The sequence below is a fragment of the Plasmodium vinckei genome (assembly GCF_900681995.1).
Source record: "Plasmodium vinckei vinckei genome assembly, chromosome: PVVCY_05".
NCBI classification, from domain to species: Eukaryota; Apicomplexa; class Aconoidasida; order Haemosporida; family Plasmodiidae; genus Plasmodium; species Plasmodium vinckei.
The window spans coordinates 583138-602681 of record NC_051297.1 but is presented as its reverse complement, the minus strand read 5'-3'; the positions used below and the strand labels follow the sequence as shown (position 1 = coordinate 602681).

Sequence of the window (19544 nt, the reverse complement as noted above, 5' to 3'; positions counted from 1 at the left end):
ATTCCTGTGACGAAAAATATTTCATAAATTAATCAAGCATGAAGAAGAAAATTTGCATATAACGTATATATTTTATTACATATTTATGTATATAATTTATTTTTTTTTTACTAATTTTTATGGAAACAAATAAAGCCTAATTTCATTTATTAAAATGTAAAATAATGAAAAACTGAAATAATATGGCATAATATGCCTTATTAGCCTATTATTAAAATTTATGTTATACATAATGTAAATGCATATAGTATTTAGGGCCATATGATGAAATATATAAAACAATTTATTGGCTGAATAAAATGAAAATAACAAAAAAGGAAACATATAATAAAAACAAATCATCAGGTATCAATGAAAAATTAATCAGTGAATATTATGACATAATCCCACACATGGAAAATGAAATTGAAAATTTGTTAAAAAAATTTAATGTTAAAAAATATGATCATAAAATAACAACCTTATTAATTGATATAATACAAAATGAAACACTTAAAATTTTATTAAGTTCTAAAAAAATTCAAAAAAAAACAAATGCAAAAACAAATAGCGATAAACCTGATTTTAATCAAAAAAACCAAGACAATCAAAATAACATCCCTAATCAGGTTCCTAATACAACTTCTCAAGAAATTGAAAAAAAAGAAACAATTGACGATTCATTTAGTCATCCAAATGATGAATCAAATTATATTTTCAAAGCAGATTCTTTTGATCAAAAAAATGAAGGATCTCAAAATTCTCCAAATATTGACAATCTTATACAACCTGAAAATGTCGAAAGCATTTCAAAAAATACACAATCAGCAAGTGAAGAAAATGTAGGAAATGCAGAAAACACCAAAAATGATCAAAGTAAAGAAAATGAAATGGAGAAAAACTCTGAAGAGACACAAACCAAAGAAGAGGAAAAATCTGGTGGTTTATTTAAAACAATTTCCAGTTTTTTTTCAAAAAAAGATAATGAAGAAAAACAACAAGAGGATAGTGAAAAAATAGAAGACCCTTCTAAAGATACTAAATTAAATACTGATGATAATAGTATACAAAATGAAAAAGAAAACCTAGTAAATGATACTATACAATTAGATGATCCAAACAGTGACGAAAAAAATGAGGAAAATTCTAGCTTACTAGCCAGTAATGATAAACTTGGCGAGACACAAGAAATGGAAACAGCAAAAGATAACTCAAACAATAATAATTACAATAAAATAAGAAATGCTGAGAATATAAATGAAAAAAATAATGCATCTGAAGAAAATTTAGATAAAATCAATTATGATATAAAAGAACAGACCAATAACAACAATGCAAATAACAATCCTAACGAACAAGAAGAAGCAGAAGAAGATGTTCTCATAATTGATGAAGAAAGTGTAAATCAGGCAATAAGAGAATATGCATTAAAATATATTTATAGAAAAAAAAATGTTGATTTTGTATATGATGATCCAACATATGAACAAAAAGATATAAATAATGTATTTGTTGATAGAAACATAAAATATCCAATGGGATTCCCTCCACATCTTCCTGATGATTGCTCTATTAATACAATACTTCCTTCTTGGAATATTCAATATGATTTTACAAAAAAAAATAAAAACAATCAATATAGACAATAACCCCATACTAAAGTAATGATATAGACATTTAAAAAAATGAAATAATAAAATTTGTCATTCTTATTAAGTGTAATGATTTAAAGTGATTTAATTATAAGGGTGTAAACAAAGTTATTAAAAAATGTTAATTATTTAATTAATTAACAATTCCTAAAATTTAAAGAAAACAAATATCGGAGTTTATAATTCCTAATTTATGAAAAAAATAAATAAACAAAAAAATATATTTGAAAATAGGATAAAATAATTTTCCTAAAATCAAACTTGGCGATAATGAAAATATTCAAACAAAATAGTATGACAAACATTTTTTTTTGTGTATTCTGTTTTTTATAACTCAATAAAATAATTTAATGGTTAGTTCCTTCCGTGTCATCATAAAAGTTGCCGATGATTCTGAAGGAGTTCCCTTATTTTTTTTTTTCGCATTTTTTATAAAATGATTTATTTTGATATGTTATTATAACTTTTAGCTTTAACTTGTAAACCAACTGTTTGAGCCATTTGCATAATTCCAAGTATCAATTCTAAGCCTATTATAATTATAATAATTCTTTCAAGTCGTGAAGAATGTTTTTGATTAACGTAATCTAAAAATGAATTTAAATAATCAAAGGTCCATGTTAATCTATGATTTAATAAATCAACTCTTTGTTTAATATCAAATATATTTAATAAATTTAAAAATAATTTTTTTTGATATTCATATTCCCATAAAGGTTCAGGAACATCTAATATATCTTGTTCAATATTTAATTCATATCTTAGATTATGTAAAGTAGTTTTTGAATAAAATAATTGTTTAGACAATAAGTCTAAATTACTTGATCTTATTTTTTGTTTTAAATTTTCTATATTATTATTTTCTAATAATAATTTATTTTCAATTTTTTTTTCCAAATTATTTAATCTCACTGCACTTAATAATCCAAATGAAAATGATATTTTATCAGTGCATCGATAATTATTTTGTGTTAAATAAATAATAGAATTGTTTACATAACTTTTATTATTAACATTTTGAACTTCAAGTTCTTCAAAATCGTAGGTGTCTACTAATGTATTTCCATCGCTTATATTTAAATGAATTTTACTAAAATTTAAAAAAAAAATTATATTTTTTTTATTCATATTCCAAAATACTATACAACCATTTTTAAATATAACAATTGAACTATTTTGCTGATTAAAATATTCACAACTTTCTACATATAAATATGGCTCTTTATATATAACTTGTGCTCCTACATTTTCATATAAATTCTTTAAATTTTGTAAATTAAAATTTTTACCTAAATAATATGCTATTACATTATTTTCTGAAACATCACATTTATCATTTATAAATGGTTTTACATTACATAATAATTTTTCTCGTTTTTTTGTTATCTTCTTTTTTGTATATATATTATTAATACTTTTTTCTTTATTCAAATGATGAAAATGCATTATATTATTCGATAAAAATGGTATGCTTCGGAAAAACATACTTCCTCCTGTTATTCTATTCTTAAATCGTATCATATTTCTATCTTGTTAATATTTTTTTTTGTATAAATATTTTATCACTTAAATGAAACGACACATTGAATTATTTTCGAGAGATGTTCATAACATTTGTTACAATTCCCATCAAGTGCTCATCATCTCAAAAGCACATTAAAAGGGCAAAACTATATGCACATTTATTTAATTATAATTTAGAAAACAAAAAAAATATACTAATATAATATTCTGAGTACACACAAATAATGGACGTGTTATGTAAACACGAAATGGCTAGCTACTTAACATTCTACACCAGTATTTCATAATTTGTATGGTTATGAATTAAAATTTAAGGAAAATTATGATTATTTTTTCATTTTACATTTCAAATGAATATACAAATATTTATCATATATATTTATATGCAAATAAAACAAATTATAACAAACTTTTGGAATTCAAACATATAACCAATATGTTTTATCCAACTGTTGCAATTATAGATTGAAAAAAGAATAAATAAAACAATAGAAAGAATATCGAATAAAAACAATTAAGTTTTAGAAAATATATTCGATAATATTATATCTATAATATTTCATTTTAATTATTATTATTATTCATGTGTAGGGGATAACTATCACCACCTGATATTATATATGCATAGTTATGTAATTGTATTTTTGTTTTTGTGTTTGAAGGTGTACGCTATATAAAACACATTTTCTCTCTTCAAACTTTGAAAAGAATTTTTAAGTGAGTGTATATAATATAATGGTTTTATAAATATATAAAGAGGGTATAAAAAAATGGTATCTCAAATAAATTTGGTTTATTTAGAGATATTTATAATTTTTAATTGTAAAAAAGGCTTATGAGACCTTTCCATTCCATCATATTTATTATATTGAATTTACCAAAAACAAAATAGAAAAAAAATAACACTATATAAGCATATAGCTTTAATTATAATTTTCACAAATTACCCCATGTTAAAATACTTCAAATATATTTATATATAACCTATAATTAATTTTATATTCTCATAAAAATAGGAATAAAAAATTGATACTTATTAAGGTAAACTTATGAAAAATTATTGGGCTCGTAACGAAAAATAAAAATTACCAAAATATGTAGCATAATAAAATAATTGTCGGAATTTATATTTATTATTTGCCACTATGCGTGCGCAGTATATTAAGTTAAAAATATCAAATAATAAGAAAAAATAAATAAAAATAAAATGAGAAATATTATATAAATGCTCCGCCTTAAATATACCAACTTATTTTAATATTAATAGAAAACCAACAAAAAGTATATAAAATATATGGATAATATCTGAAAAATGCACGGCTTAACATTATGAATATATTTTTTTTTTCTAAATATTCCAATAAGAAATGTTAATAAGTTTTATATACAAAAATGTTCAGGAAATTTCCATTACCTATTGTAATTGAAAATTATTCTATAAATATTTTTTTTACAAAAAAATTATATTTTTTGTTTTTACATTTTTTTTTAAATACCTTTTTAATTATATTTACCAAAATATGTAAATAATATGAATGATTAATGGATTTTTAAAAAAAAAAAATTCTGTATATGGAATAGTTTATATAAATGAATATTTTAAGTACTATGATATAACATAATATATTATAGAATAAAAAATAAGTAAAAAAAACTTGGCTCATGTCCAAGTAAATAAATGTGTTGGAATTTAATGAGAACTAAATACGGAATGCAAAAGAATATAATAATTGGGGACCAATTAATTAAAAGTAAAAAAAAAATAGGAGTATATAAATTTCAAAAAATCAAGAAACATCTATAAGTTACATCCATTTGAGGAGTTTGAATATAACACATATTTATAGAGATAGAAGATAAAAACCAATTATTATTATTTTATGTTTTGTTTCATTTTATACCCTTATTTACAGAATAAATTTACATGAATTTTTAGAAAAGAATGGATGTATCAGGACCAGAAGTTTGGTACAACAACTTGCCAAATGTGACAAAATATATGATATTAATAATTTTTTTTGTTACATTATTAATAACATGTAATTTATTAAATGTAGTACACATATTATTAGATTGGAATTTAATATATAATAAATATCAAATATGGAGAATTTTTTTTAACTTTTTTTATGTGGGAAATTTCTCACTTTCTTGGGTATTTTTTATGTCCTTGTTTGCTCAATTCTCATCATCTTTGGAAAAAAATGAAATGTTTTCCATGCCCGGCTCCTATTTATATTTTATAACTATTCATTGTGTCTTTCTATCAATAATAAGTATCCTGTTCTACTGGCCAAGGGGTAAGTCCTCACATTAAAAGAAATTACACCCATCCTATAATTAACCACAATAATATACCACTACATATACATACACATATAATTAACATAATTTTCCTTCATTTTGCAGGTTATCCATTTTTAGGAAACTCTCTGCTATTTGCAATAATCTATTATTGGTCTCGAAGAGAAGCATGGAGTCATGTCTCGATTTATTTCTTTACAGTTAAAGGCTACCAATTACCATTTGCCTTAATATTTTTACACCTAATAATGGGGCAATCATTATGGAGCGATATTATGGGACTTTTATCAGGCCATTTTTATTATTTTTTAAGGGAGATTCTTCCAAGAGAAGGTATATTAAAAAATTTTTTAAAAAAGTTTAATTGTGATGTATCAATTTTATTAAATTTTTTACAAACCATATGCATTAGTGCATACCTTTTATTTATCATTTTTTGAACTTATTCATTTTCATACCATTTTTTATGGCTATAGGGGGACCTAATCTCGTGGAAAAGACTCCCAAGATATTCGAAAAAATAATGACCAAGCTAGGAAATTTCACAATAAATAACGGAGCAAGAAATAGTTACACCAGATATGGTTATGGACATACAAATAATCAACCACCAACAACCAATATGGGGTCAAGAAGAGTTTTCATTGGAAGGGGTATGCGATTAGGTGGCAATTGAATTTCTCTTAAACACCACCAAAATATTGATGTTATATTTCCTACCAATAATTAACTACCGATGTATTAGTTTGTAATTTTAACTTGGCATATGCCCATATAAATATTTGAACAACCTAATATTATTACCTATTATTTTTTTCTATTTTATTTCATTATTAATTTTATTGATATATAAATACTACTGAACATAAGCCTATGTTTTATAATAATTACACTGTTTCAATTTCTCTTATATTTACACTAAGTATTTTTTTTTATATTTTTTCTCTTAATTATTTGTTTAATTTAATTTTTAAAGTACATAATTTACTTTTCATCTTAAAGAATTTTTTTTGGGAATGATAATTATTAATTATTTTTTATTTTTAATTTTTTTTTTATGTGGTACCATTTTTTGAAGAACGCATATGCACATTTGTGTACTTTTGGACCTTGAAAAATATATATACACACGATATACCAATTAAGATAAAATTTTTAACCTTATAAATTTGTAAGGAAAGAAAAGCAAAGAAAAATTTTTCTACTTTAAAGTACTTTTTAGTTTTGTTCTTTTCCTTTTAAGCGTAATACTCTTTTTAGTAAAAATAAAACCATAGGAATGGGCACTCATTTTATATAACTAAATAATCATAAGTATGCATACAATTTTTATTATTTTTTTCCCACTCTAACATATTCTCTTTTGCATTTTCCAATATTAATAATAAAATAAAAAAGTGGGAAAAAAATGAATAAAAAATTATGAATAAAAATTTTTTAATATATTAAATATATACCTTATCGCAAAAACTATAATTTGTTTGTTCTTTGCTTCATTTTCCCAATTATAATCTTATGTTAAAAAAATATTGTAATAACATTTAAGTGTATATTTTGGTACTCTTTCCTACACATTTTTTTTGTCTTATCAATAAAAAATATTACCATGTATAAATATATAAATTAGGTTAGTTTGTTCATATTAAAAAAAGGTGTAAATTATATAACGAATAAATGAAGACATAATATAATAAAAGGCAGACTTTAAAAGTCTAATTATGGAATTCGAAAACAATGATGAAACAAAAGGGGGGGAAAAACTAATTTATAAAAAGGAAAGAAAATGTTGCATTTGCATGGTTTGTGACTTTTTTTACCCTAACATGGGAGGAATAGAAATTCATATATTTGAGCTATCGAAAGAATTGATAAAAAGAGGTTAATCAAATAAAATATTTTCCAAAACTCAAACAAACAAAAAATATTACATACTTATTATACATTCACATTTTACGCATGCTTATGAAAATATTTAATTTTTTTTTTTCTTTTAAAGGGTTTAAAGTTATCGTAGTTACACATTGTTATGGCAATAGACATGGAGTCAGATGGATGGGGAATGGAATCAAAGTGTATTATCTACCTTTACAAATATTGACAGATGCTGTCACTTTTCCAAATTTCATAGGGGTGCTGCCTTTGTGCAGAAATATAATATTTAGAGAAAAGGTTGACATTGTTCATGGCCATCAGGTATATTAATATACTGTCTTATATGGTTGTTCTATTTTCATATTTATAATATGCACATATGTATGTCCATATTTTTCAGGCTGGATCACCACTAACTCAACAATTTATATTACATGCCAAGACCTTAGGCGTAAAAACTGTATACACAGATCATTCTCTCTACTCTTTTTCAGAAAGTGGATGCTTACATTTAAATAAATTATTAAGGCATTGTATACACGATGTAGATCATTCTATATGTGTTTCACATGCTAATAGAGAAAATTTTATTTTGCGTACTCAAGTAAATCCTTATAAAGCTTCAGTAATAAGTAATGCAATTGATAGTACGAAATTTGTTCCTTGTATAAATAAACGGCCAGCACCCCCCAAAATAAATATAATAATAATAAGTAGATTAACATATAGAAAAGGCGTTACTTTAATTGCCAAAGTCATTCCTTTAGTACTCCAAAAATATCCTTTTATAAATTTTATAATTGGTGGTGATGGACCCAAAAGAATAATACTTGAAGAAATGAGAGAAAAACATCGATTACATAATTCAGTTATTTTATTAGGAAAAATAAAACAAGAAGAAGTTCAAAATATTTTACAAACTGGTCATATATTTCTAAATGCTTCTTTAACTGAAGCCTTTTGTATAGCTATAATCGAAGCAGCAAGTTCTGGTTTACTTGTTGTATCAACTAATGTAGGAGGTACTGCTGAGGTCTTACCTCCTGATATGATAATTTTAGCAAAACCAGATCCTATCGATTTATCTAAAGCAATTGACCAAGCATTGGATAAGCTTAAAGATGTTGATGTAAATTTATTTCATGATAGAGTAAGTTATCAAATCATCATGTAAAACTCTCTCATTACGCATGTTTTCCTCTTAAATGTTTTTTCATTTTGCCCCCTCAATTTCAGCTTTCTAAAATGTACTCCTGGAAAAAAGTCGCCGAAAAAACAGTACGCTCAAAGACATAAAATTTATAACCCCATCAATGCTAAATTTGTCATTTAAATGTTGTGTTAGTTTTACATCTGAACATATGAAAACAAAATTGATTTTCCAATTTCAGGAAAAAGTTTATATGACTGTTTTGCCTTACTCAAATGAGACTCTATTAAATAGGATACAAACGATGTACAATAATAATACCTTTTTTAGTATGGAATTAAAAATAGGCACATAATATATATTTGAAAAAAATTGGAAGCACATTTATTTCGCTGTCCTTCCATAATACTCTCGCAAATTTAAATCATTTTTTATTTTTCTTTCCTTTGTTAAGGTAAAATTTGCATTTTTTTGATCATGGTGAGCCATATTTATTGCAAAATATTGGAGTGGATAGTCCCCAGGTAAGATACAAAAAAATTAAGCAACTTATCTGTTCATTTTACCTTTCTAATATGCTCACAATATAATGTTATATTGTATGAGTTTTTTAATTTTCATTTTTTTAACTGTTTTATTAACATTTTTAGAAAAAATATAGAAGAGGCTATTAGTTTCCCACATCTGATTGAAGACGAATAATTATACACTCTTAACATAAAATAACCAAAAAAATAAAAGAAAAACATAAAAATACGAAAAAAAAAAAAACAATTTAATAGCATAAGTATGCTACAGACATAGCATGACCTTTTTGCTAACTTATATATGCACATTGATGTAATGCATATTTCATACTTTCATTATGTTTGCGTTTCCAATAAATTATATTCATGTTTTATAGTATTGTAATTTAAAACATAATTGATATTATATTGTGCTTTAAATTTTAAAGGAAATTGATTATATCTAAAATTTATATAATTTAATAATAAAACTTCATAAAACTTATTAGTAAGCTCAAGATATTTGTTTGTGTAATTATAATGAATTATATTGACATCTATTAGTCCTAAAAGGACTGGATTATTTAATTTTAAAATATTTTTACAAAATACTTTCTTTTTTTTTATAAAATATCTTATTACTTCAAAAATTGTAAAATGAAATTCAACATAACTTAGTCCCCTTTTTTCAGAATTGTCTTTGTTGCATTTCTTTGTAGTGGTAGTATTATTTTTTTCATCTACTTGATAAGAATTATTTTCTTTCATTTTCTCAATATGTGGTAAAGAAAAAAAGTTAATAATTTTTTGTTCAAAATCTAAAATAAAGGTATGCAAAACATTTTGGTGAATATTTTTTAAAAAATTATATTGCTTTTCTATTTTTTTATAAGCAATAATTTCTTCAATTGTATTGTCTCGACCTATATCTGGTTCTTCATCCATATCATAAGTAATGTTATCTTTTTTGTCTTTTTCAATTTCTTCCCATATTTTTTTTTCATTAAATTCACTATTTAAATCATCTAATCCTTTACACACTAGTTTTATTAATCCTATATTACCCCCAATTATTTCATAAATACATTTACATATTTCTTCTTTATTTACAAAATTTGGTACCAAAATAAATTTAATAATATCATAGGACATATTTTCTATCTCTATTATATTATTTTTAATCAGTTCATAATTTTCTGACTCGTTCATACAAATTCTTTTCTGTATTTCCTTCAATTCATCATTATAATGTTTTGTATTATTACTAGAGCTAGCTATTTTATCAGAAGATATGGTATTGCTTATTTCTGAATAATTTATCTCTTTCATATTTGGTGAGTTTGAAATGGTTTTATTGCTATCATGGTTTAGAGATGATTGATAAAATAAATTATTAACATAATTGTTGTATAAAAAAATGGTCTTCATCATTTCCAAGTTTTTTATAGAATGAGCAAGAACCGGTATATTATATTTTCTTAAATTCTCGTCCATGAAATTATAAAAGAATTGAAAATTTTGAGAAGGTTGTGGGCCAATGAATAACAAATTAAAATTATAAAAAATGAAAAAAAAATTATAGCCATATTTATTTTTTAATAACTTAATTAATGGTAAAAAATATTTATAAATATACAATCCGCTACTTGAATAATGTGTGATAATATTTTGGGAATTTTTTGAATAATATAATTGTTCTTCATATTGTGCAATAAGCTTAAAAAAATATAAAAAGGAACTAAACTCGTTGAAAAACGAACAAAATACATTTGGGTTTAATCTTTTTAGTAGTATATTTAAAAAGGATTTAAAATGGTTGTAACTAAATTTATTTGTTTCTATCAACTTTATATAATTCTCTATTGTAGTTTTATCAGTATCACTCAAATAGTCATACATATCTATCTCAATATTTTTATTATTTATAATGTCTTTAAAAAAGTCTTTAATGTTTGTTAAGCTTATTATATCATTGTAATTTGTATTCATAATCTCATTATATATATCTTCTAGTTTTATATTATTATTTTCTATATCATTATTCATTACTTTTAATAATTCATGTCTTAAAAAATTTTCCAAGTTATAAATTACCATCGAAAATGGTATCACATTATTTTCACATTTCAATTTAAAATCATATTCAAAAAATATATTTTGTTTCCTGACCTTGTTCATTCCGTCTACATTTACTTTTCTCATATATCCTTCAGTTCGAGATCCTACATTCCCTTCATTATATTTATTCCTTTTTATAGTAGTTGATTTTTTTTCTTCATCTTGAATTTCACGATTTAAAAATATCTCCTTCGATTTTTCGATAAAAAATTTTTTCCCAACACCTTTTGGTCCTAGGATAAAATAGAAACTGTTTTTTTTTATCTCATTTGTATTATTGTTTTCAAAAATATTTGTTATTCTATTTACATAATCCTTTTTAATTATTTTTTTCCATTTGTTTTCAAACGTTTCCTTATTAAATTCTGTGGCTCCACCATTAACTTTACCTCCACCCTTTATGCTATATTTACGATAGCTCAATAAAAAGCAACTATTAAATTTCGTTTTCTTTATATTACAATTTCTCTCTATAATTTGTCTTCTTCCAAATGATATCATTTTACATTATTTTGTTTTTATATCCCTTTCTTATTTTTCTTTAAGTCATTATATAATCCTTTTGCACATTGTACTAGCATTAACCATTTATATATACTATATATTTTACGTACTTTCTCTATTTTATTTTTTAGTAGTTTTTATTTTTATCCTTTTTCTTTTCACATATTTACTTCATCACCCCTTTTTCATAATTATTTATTAAAATAAAATTCGAAGAAACATAAATAACTATATAGTAATTATAACATCACATTAAATTTGTAAAATAATCAAACAAAATTTATAGGATTTATTTTTAAATATAAAAGTTTATTCATTTAAAACAAACCACAAATGGAATAATGTAACAAATATAAAAAAATATATATATCCGTATAACTTTGATTTTTCACATTCCCTTAAAGTGTGAATTAAAATAAGTGGAAATATTATATATGCTACTCTATTTTATTATGTTTTATTTTGTTATATTTATTTTATTTTATTTTTTATGGTAAAAAATGGAAAAAAAACAACGGGGTAAAATTAGAAGGATTCGGAAACCGTAAAATATATTAAGAAGAGGGAGAATACAATAGTGCATATCCTATACTATACAACTTTTTTTCGTTCTTTTTTATACACACAGAAAAAAAAAAAAAAAAAATTTCAAAAGCTCAAATATTATTATTTTAGTTTCATTTGCCAACTTTCGCGATGTCGCATTTATTCAATTTTGTTTTTGTGTTAATTTAAAAATGTAATGTTGTATCATATATTCTAAATTTTAGTAATACATATAACATTAGTTAAATATTTTATTCGATTAGTTTACATTAAAATACAAATTGTATAAACAGTTTTGTCTTTATTACTATTTATTTATAACTTAAATAGTAGACCATATTTTATTTAAAAAAATTTTAATGAAAAAACAACTTTGCAAATTTTACATAAAAAATAATAAAAAAAACAAATGGACGATTTTATAAACAATGATATTGAATTAAAACAAAAAGCTTGGAATTTACATTTCAGCAATAAAAGAGCTATACATAAATATAAATTTCAAAAAAACAGAAAAAATAAATATATCATAAAATGGGTTAAGGTTCGAATTCATTAGTACAACATTTGCATTGCATATACACATGTTAGAGCAAAAGTGTATGTGTGCTTTCATATTTCGATATATATATATATATATATATATATATATATCCTATGCTTGACATTATTTTGTTCTTAAAAATTGGTGTATTTCAGGAAAAAGACGACGAAAACCTGTTTGAAAGATGGACAAAAATAACAACACTAAATGAGGTATTTACAATCACATTCTTATTCTACCATTTTATGAAAAAACAAAAAAAAAACAAAAAAAAAAAATACATTTTTTAACATAGAAATATACATCCGAATCAGAAGGGGAGAATTTCAAAGATGAGGGGTAAGGATTTATTTTACATTTATTTCTTAGCATTCACATAAATGGTAGCAATGCCTGTTGGAATGCTCATTTTTTATACTAGTTAATTTAAAAAAAAATAAAATATATCTACTATACATACATTATATATTACCCTAATATCTACAAGAGGAAAAACCAAAAATGTGAACACAAAATTAGTACCACAAAATAATATTACGAGAAGAAGTTATAGATTAAATTTACAAAGTATTCTTCAAGAAGGGGGCCCTAAAAAAAGTTATGTCGACCAAGATAGTGATATGTATCCACAAAAAAAAAATATATACACACATTTATCACATTTTAAGAACTATAAAATGGTTTATATAAACATATATTTCAACTTTTGTATTATTTTCAATTTAGGTTTCTTGAAGACGAGGATAGCAGATAAATACATTTTTAGTATTAATCATGAGTTTATAATCAAAACCCACCCCTTGTCTTTATCACTTATTATTTTTTATTCAGATTATATTTATGCCGTATATACTGTCCGTTATTCCATATATTGCATTAAATACAATATTTTAAAATGTACACATTAATTAGTGTTACTAATTAAATGATGGGCATTGTTAATAAAACAATAAAAAAACAAGCACGAATATAGGTATATAAATATATACTACATCCCATAAAAAAAAAAAAAATTAAAAATGTAATAAAAGCAAATATTCCTTTATATCTACTTAAAAAAAAAACACACATAAGTATACATAATCATAGTTATCCTTGAATTCTTTTGATAAATGAATAGATATATGCTAAAAACATATATAATAATATAAATATTTTATAGTATTTAAAAATAAATTATTATTGAAATTTAGCGTTTTTCAATAAATTTTTCCATATAAGGCTCATAAATTCTTCAGATTGTAATGTTTCTTTAATTACATTATATACAGTATTTTTGTTTAAAATTATATTTTTATTTTTAAAATTTTCTATATTATTATGGTCACCATAATTTTCATGTTTACTATTATATTGTTTATTTTCATGCTTGTTCATTAAATTGTTGTTATATGCATATGAATTAGTATTTGGTATTCGGTTTCCAATCGAATTTGCCATATTCTCTTCATTTTCTATTGAGTTTTGCATTTTTAACAAAACATCATAGGAATTTATATAATTATTATGTATAGGTTTATTTGTATTATTTACATTATGTGATTCATTATTTTTAAAATTCGATTTTTGTTGATCATTAATAGCTTTATTTGATGCCAATTTCATAATATCTAACAATGCATCTGTCATAGCTTTTTCATCTTGATTATTATTACATAATATATTTATATCTTTATTATAATAATTATTTTCAATCGATTCATTATTGTCTAATTTTTTATTATTACATTCATTATCGTTATACATATTTTTATAATAAGCATACATGTTCTTATTATTATTATTATTGTAAGGATGGTCATTATTTAGCATGTACTCTTTATTTTGTTCATGCATTTCTAGTGATTCTTTTTTTTGATAACTTAATTTTTTCATATTAATATTATTATAAGAATTATTTAAATTCCCATTTTTCATCATATTATTTATTAAAATATCTCTTTCATGTATTTCATTTTCATTAAAGTGACATATACTTGCACTATTATTGCTATTACTATTTTTTCCATTTTTACTCATTTTTTTTCTATCTCTTACACTTTTTATTTCATCATTATCATCTTCATCAATGTTATTATTATTATCCTTCTCTCCAATTCTCACAAGTTCATTATCAACCATCCTGATATTTCTACCCATGTCTAACATCGATATATCATCTCTCTCTTCTTTTTGATCATTATTTTTATTTAATCCTAACAAATTCATAATAGCTTCTCCACCTGTTTTTCCAGTAATTTCTTTTGGAAATAAATTTGTTTTATCATCAGATAAACTATTTTTCATTTTAGATACCCCATTATGATTTCCTACAATTTGTTTATCATAATGTATATCGTGAGAGTATTTTTTTTCCACCTCATCTTTTTTCTCTTCATTTGAAAGACCTTTAATAAGATATAATAATTTACGACCTGCTTTATCATTATATTCTTGCATATTTTGATGTGATGTCATTTTTACATTATTATAATTTTCACATATTTTACTTTTATCAGTACTTAAGATACTATCACTACTTTCATTATTACTAACATCAAGAGGGTGCCCATAATCCATATTTTGATTTTTCATTGGTCGAATTAGCATATCCATAAAATGTTCATTTCCATTTATACTATTATTATCATGTGTATAAGATCCTACATTTTTATTTTTTTTATTTATTTCATTATTTTTATGTATAGATTCTTTTTTAACAAGCCCATAACTTTTACTATTATTACCATCCATTTCAGTATTGCTCGCATTTATGTTTGTTATTTGATCATCTAATAAATTTACACTACCTATTGAATGAAATTGATGTTCTATACTTTTCATTGTTTCTTTATTTATACTATTATCATCATACCAATTATTTATATTTTTTAAGTTATCTATACTCGGTATTTCAGAGTTAGGAGCAAGCAATATGTCATTATCATTAGTACGTGGCTCATTTCCTTCTGATCCATTTTCTGCATTAGTAATTGTATTATTATCACCTTTTGATAAAATAAAATTAACACTTTTATTATAATTAGCAATATTATTTCTTGAAACACTCGTCATTGCATTATCCTCATTAGTAGTCGAAATATATTGTTCTGAATTAGTATATGATTGTTTATTTTTTTTTCCTTTTTGCTCTTTAGATATATTACCAACTATATTTTTTAAAACAGAATATATTTTTTCTTTTTCTTCTGTACTATAAAACCATAAACTATATATACTTTTTGATTTATTTTCTTCATTTAAAATTTTATAAAAAATATAATTTTGATCTGTTGATAAATTCATATTACTATTAATATCTTCTAATAAATGATTTTCATTTTTTTTATTTGTTATAATTAATCTATAAAAAGGTTTTAAAGACCTTTTTACAATATAAAGAAAACCTTCTATATCTGCTCTTTTCCATTTTAATTCATTTTCATTCATTTTATATACTGTTACAAAACAGGATTTCATAATTATTTCAGTTATATATGTATCTATACTTTTAAGCATTTTAAAACATATTTTTTCTCGAAGTAAACTCATCTCTTCACTTATATTTTCATCTTTCTTTTTATTTTCTAAATTATTCATACTTATATTATCAGGTATTATTCCTGATGATACATTTTTATTCTCGTCTTTATTTGAAATTGTTCCATCTTTCTTCTTATCCTCCTTTTGTACGCTATTACCAATTTCTTTAATTGTTTTAGATATACCGTCATTTAATTTTTGAGTAGCTTCATTAGTGCCACTATTATTGATATCATTATTATTAACACTTTTGCTGTTAATTCCATTTGTCTGTCCTTTATGTTTGTCTTTATATTCGTGAATTTTCCTTGAGGAATAAGAATTATAATCATAGATATAAGAATTTTTATTATGTTTTAAATTATATGAGTAATGATAGTTATTATTATTTATCATACTTCCATGGATATAAGCCGAACTATTGTTATATCCCCCTCCACTATCATAAGCCTTGTAATTATTCATATCTCCTGTTGTTATATTATTTTTCCCACTCTTATTATTGCTCTTGTGTTCATTATAATTATATGAACAGTTCATATCATAACGACTCATAGCGTTTTTCATTTTGCCGTGATTTGTGGGGATGTTATTTTTTTTTTTCATTTTGCTTGTTGCCAAAACAAAAACAAAAAAAAAGAAAATGTGAAAAAAACAAAAAAAAACAAAGGCTATAACTAAATTTTAGAAGCAACTAAATAAATGAAAAATTAGCACAGAATAAATTGGAATAATTCTAAAGATAAAAAAAAAAAAAGAAGGCGATAGCTTCTAATAAAATAGCAATTAGCGTAAAGATTACATAATAGGCGTATAATATAAAAGATAAATTAATGCAAAATGATTATATATGCATATATAGCTAATTTTATCGCTGTAAATTCAAAAAATAAAAGAAATAAAAAGCAATATTAAGCATAAACACACATGCACATACGTACAAAATACATACTCATATATATGCTTTCTTGCACAATATTAATTTATCATATTTATAAAAAAAAATTGGGAAATTTAAAATAAGCAAAATATATTTTAAATCTTCTCAAAAAATAAAATCAAAAATAAATGACAAAAAAAAGTTTCAATATAATTAGTTATATATTTCTATGGATTTATTTAATTGGTTATAAAAATGTGTATATCTATAAATCCATATGCATATGCACTTATGTATAACACATATAATATCATTAAAAGACCTAATTATTACAAATTAACAAACGTGAAAAATAAAATAAAAATAAAAAGGTTAATCCAAAGAAACGTCTAATATTTTCATGATGTAAAAATGGGCACAGGTATGCTATAAAAAAAAAAATAGCTACAATCTTTTTTTATAAAATAAAATTTACCCATATGTATTATATTTACACATTGTGAATATATTACTGGTGTATATATTTAAATAGAATTATGAATATTTTATATTCTCATTCTTTACTTTATTCTTGATATTTTTAAATTTGATAAATATATACATGTAGATATATAAATAATTTGTTTGTTTATTTACTATCGCTCATTTTTGTTTTCTTTTCACACTCCTTTTTATATGCACAAATAGAGCGGAACAGGTCTTAAAAGGTATTAATAATTATGAAAGAAATTAAATAATTATAGACGCAAAAAAAAAAATAAACAAATAATACATAAAATGCTAAATAAATGTAATAAGTATATAATCATATAATGCATATGCGCGAAGATTTACATTAAATATATATAAAAAGAAATAATTAATTATAATATAGCAGTAACAAAATGTTCGAATAAATTGAAATATGGATTTATTTTATAAAATCGAGCATATATACATACACATATATATTTACATACGTATATGACATATATAATCATAAACACACTGAACACTTACATATATATTAATAATATACTGGATTAACTTTTCTGTAAATTTATATTCTACGCATTTATATATGTTATTAAACTGTACATGCATAAAATGTATAAGCAGGCAAATGTAATATTTACATATATACATACATATGTCCACATATGTATACATATATTAATATAAAAACCCAACAAATTGTGATACTATCCAAACTGTGTAAATTACTTTGTAATATATTTTGCTAACTAAATTTATAATTATTATTTTTATGAATTCTTTAACATATATATATTTTTTGTATTTTGCATATGTAAAAGTTTCAATATTTTCCACAATATCTTGTAAAAATATATATGCTTAAAATATATAACATAATTATCATGGAAAAAATATGTTTTATAATTTATTCCTTTATACATATTATATATATATATATATATAATAATTATATATATATAAACACAAAAAAATATATTTCATAACAAATATAAAATAAATGGAATAAAACTTTGTAATTCTGGATTTCAATACATTCATAAAGAAAAAAAAAATATAAATATAAAATGAAAAAAAAATTAAAAAAAGGGGAAGAATGAAATGAAAATTGATGTATAAAAAAATGAAAAAAAAAGTTATTTTTTTCTTAGTATATCAAAATTATGCGTATATAAAAATAAGTTTGCTATGCGGGCTTATACTTTTTTGCGTATTATGGTGAAGGGCTTAAATGCTCATATATGAAAACAAATTATTGTGTTTTTTTTTAAATAAATAATATAATATAAAATAAAGTATTTACATAAATAGCACATTATGATCAGGCGATATATTTTTTTTTATTATTATTAAGCTTTAAAAATTTGTATTTTTTTTCCATTTTCTTATTTTCTTTTTATTTCTCATTATTGCGTCTCCTTTTTTCCTCTTTGCAATTTAAATGCGGGATTTTCTTTTACATTATTTTTAAAAAATATAATCATACTAAAAGAAAATGATAAAAGCCAAAGATTATACAAAAAAAATGCTTTAGAAAATAAACACTTTACCATTATATATTATATTTGGGGGTACTTATATATATATATAATAACATTTTATATATTTGTTTCATTAGTTGTGGTAATATAATATTATTCTTTATCAAAATTGTACTACCCAAAAGTAATGCATATCAGAGTAAGCATTACAAATGAAAGTCTCAATCATGAGTTAACTTTATATCATATACATAAAATATGGAAAATGATGAACATTAGGAATACTCATAAGCACAATAAAAAATGTATTTTTTCCTTTAAACTTTCATAATGTATAATAATACAACTTAGTCTCAAATTGTAAAACACTTATTCGATTTTGAGGTTTGCCTATGAATATATAAGTAATAAACAAAAAGGGAATGACCAATTTCATGTAACCATATACAGGGTCATACAAAATAATATGCATATAACAATAAAATGAG

General features: G+C 22.5%; 7 protein-coding genes across 7 annotated transcripts; 4 read left to right on the top strand and 3 right to left on the bottom strand.

The window, feature by feature from the left end:
* Positions 1-299: 299 nt before the first annotated feature.
* Positions 300-1628, top strand: PVVCY_0501700 (conserved Plasmodium protein, unknown function; the record flags this gene model as incomplete). The annotated part of the gene is made up of 1 exon (XM_008627541.1): positions 300-1628. The coding sequence occupies one exon, from the start codon at positions 300-302 to the stop codon at positions 1626-1628; it is 1329 nt and encodes a 442-aa protein (XP_008625763.1).
* Positions 1629-2072: 444 nt separating this feature from the next.
* PVVCY_0501690 (conserved protein, unknown function) lies at positions 2073-3152 on the bottom strand (the record flags this gene model as incomplete). Its single annotated transcript, XM_008627540.1, has 1 exon — positions 2073-3152. The coding sequence occupies one exon, from the start codon at positions 3150-3152 to the stop codon at positions 2073-2075; it is 1080 nt and encodes a 359-aa protein (XP_008625762.1).
* Positions 3153-5097: 1945 nt separating this feature from the next.
* PVVCY_0501680 (DER1-like protein, putative) lies at positions 5098-6135 on the top strand (the record flags this gene model as incomplete). The annotated part of the gene is made up of 3 exons (XM_008627539.1): positions 5098-5455; positions 5565-5792; positions 5936-6135. 3 exons carry the CDS (start codon positions 5098-5100, stop codon positions 6133-6135), a joined length of 786 nt encoding a protein of 261 aa, XP_008625761.1.
* Positions 6136-7177: 1042 nt separating this feature from the next.
* Positions 7178-9183, top strand: PVVCY_0501670 (phosphatidylinositol N-acetylglucosaminyltransferase subunit A, putative; the record flags this gene model as incomplete). The annotated part of the gene is made up of 7 exons (XM_008627538.1): positions 7178-7337; positions 7456-7652; positions 7732-8481; positions 8568-8609; positions 8723-8810; positions 8936-9005; positions 9132-9183. The coding sequence occupies 7 exons, from the start codon at positions 7178-7180 to the stop codon at positions 9181-9183; spliced, it is 1359 nt and encodes a 452-aa protein (XP_008625760.1).
* A 161-nt stretch (positions 9184-9344) lies between these two features.
* PVVCY_0501660 (conserved Plasmodium protein, unknown function) lies at positions 9345-11606 on the bottom strand (the record flags this gene model as incomplete). The annotated part of the gene is made up of 1 exon (XM_008627537.1): positions 9345-11606. One exon carries the CDS (start codon positions 11604-11606, stop codon positions 9345-9347), a length of 2262 nt encoding a protein of 753 aa, XP_008625759.1.
* A 958-nt stretch (positions 11607-12564) lies between these two features.
* PVVCY_0501650 (conserved Plasmodium protein, unknown function) lies at positions 12565-13453 on the top strand (the record flags this gene model as incomplete). The annotated part of the gene is made up of 5 exons (XM_008627536.1): positions 12565-12699; positions 12855-12911; positions 12995-13038; positions 13187-13321; positions 13426-13453. The coding sequence occupies 5 exons, from the start codon at positions 12565-12567 to the stop codon at positions 13451-13453; spliced, it is 399 nt and encodes a 132-aa protein (XP_008625758.1).
* A 425-nt stretch (positions 13454-13878) lies between these two features.
* On the bottom strand, positions 13879-16788 carry PVVCY_0501640 (mRNA-decapping enzyme subunit 1, putative; the record flags this gene model as incomplete). The annotated part of the gene is made up of 1 exon (XM_008627535.2): positions 13879-16788. One exon carries the CDS (start codon positions 16786-16788, stop codon positions 13879-13881), a length of 2910 nt encoding a protein of 969 aa, XP_008625757.2.
* Positions 16789-19544: the final 2756 nt, after the last annotated feature.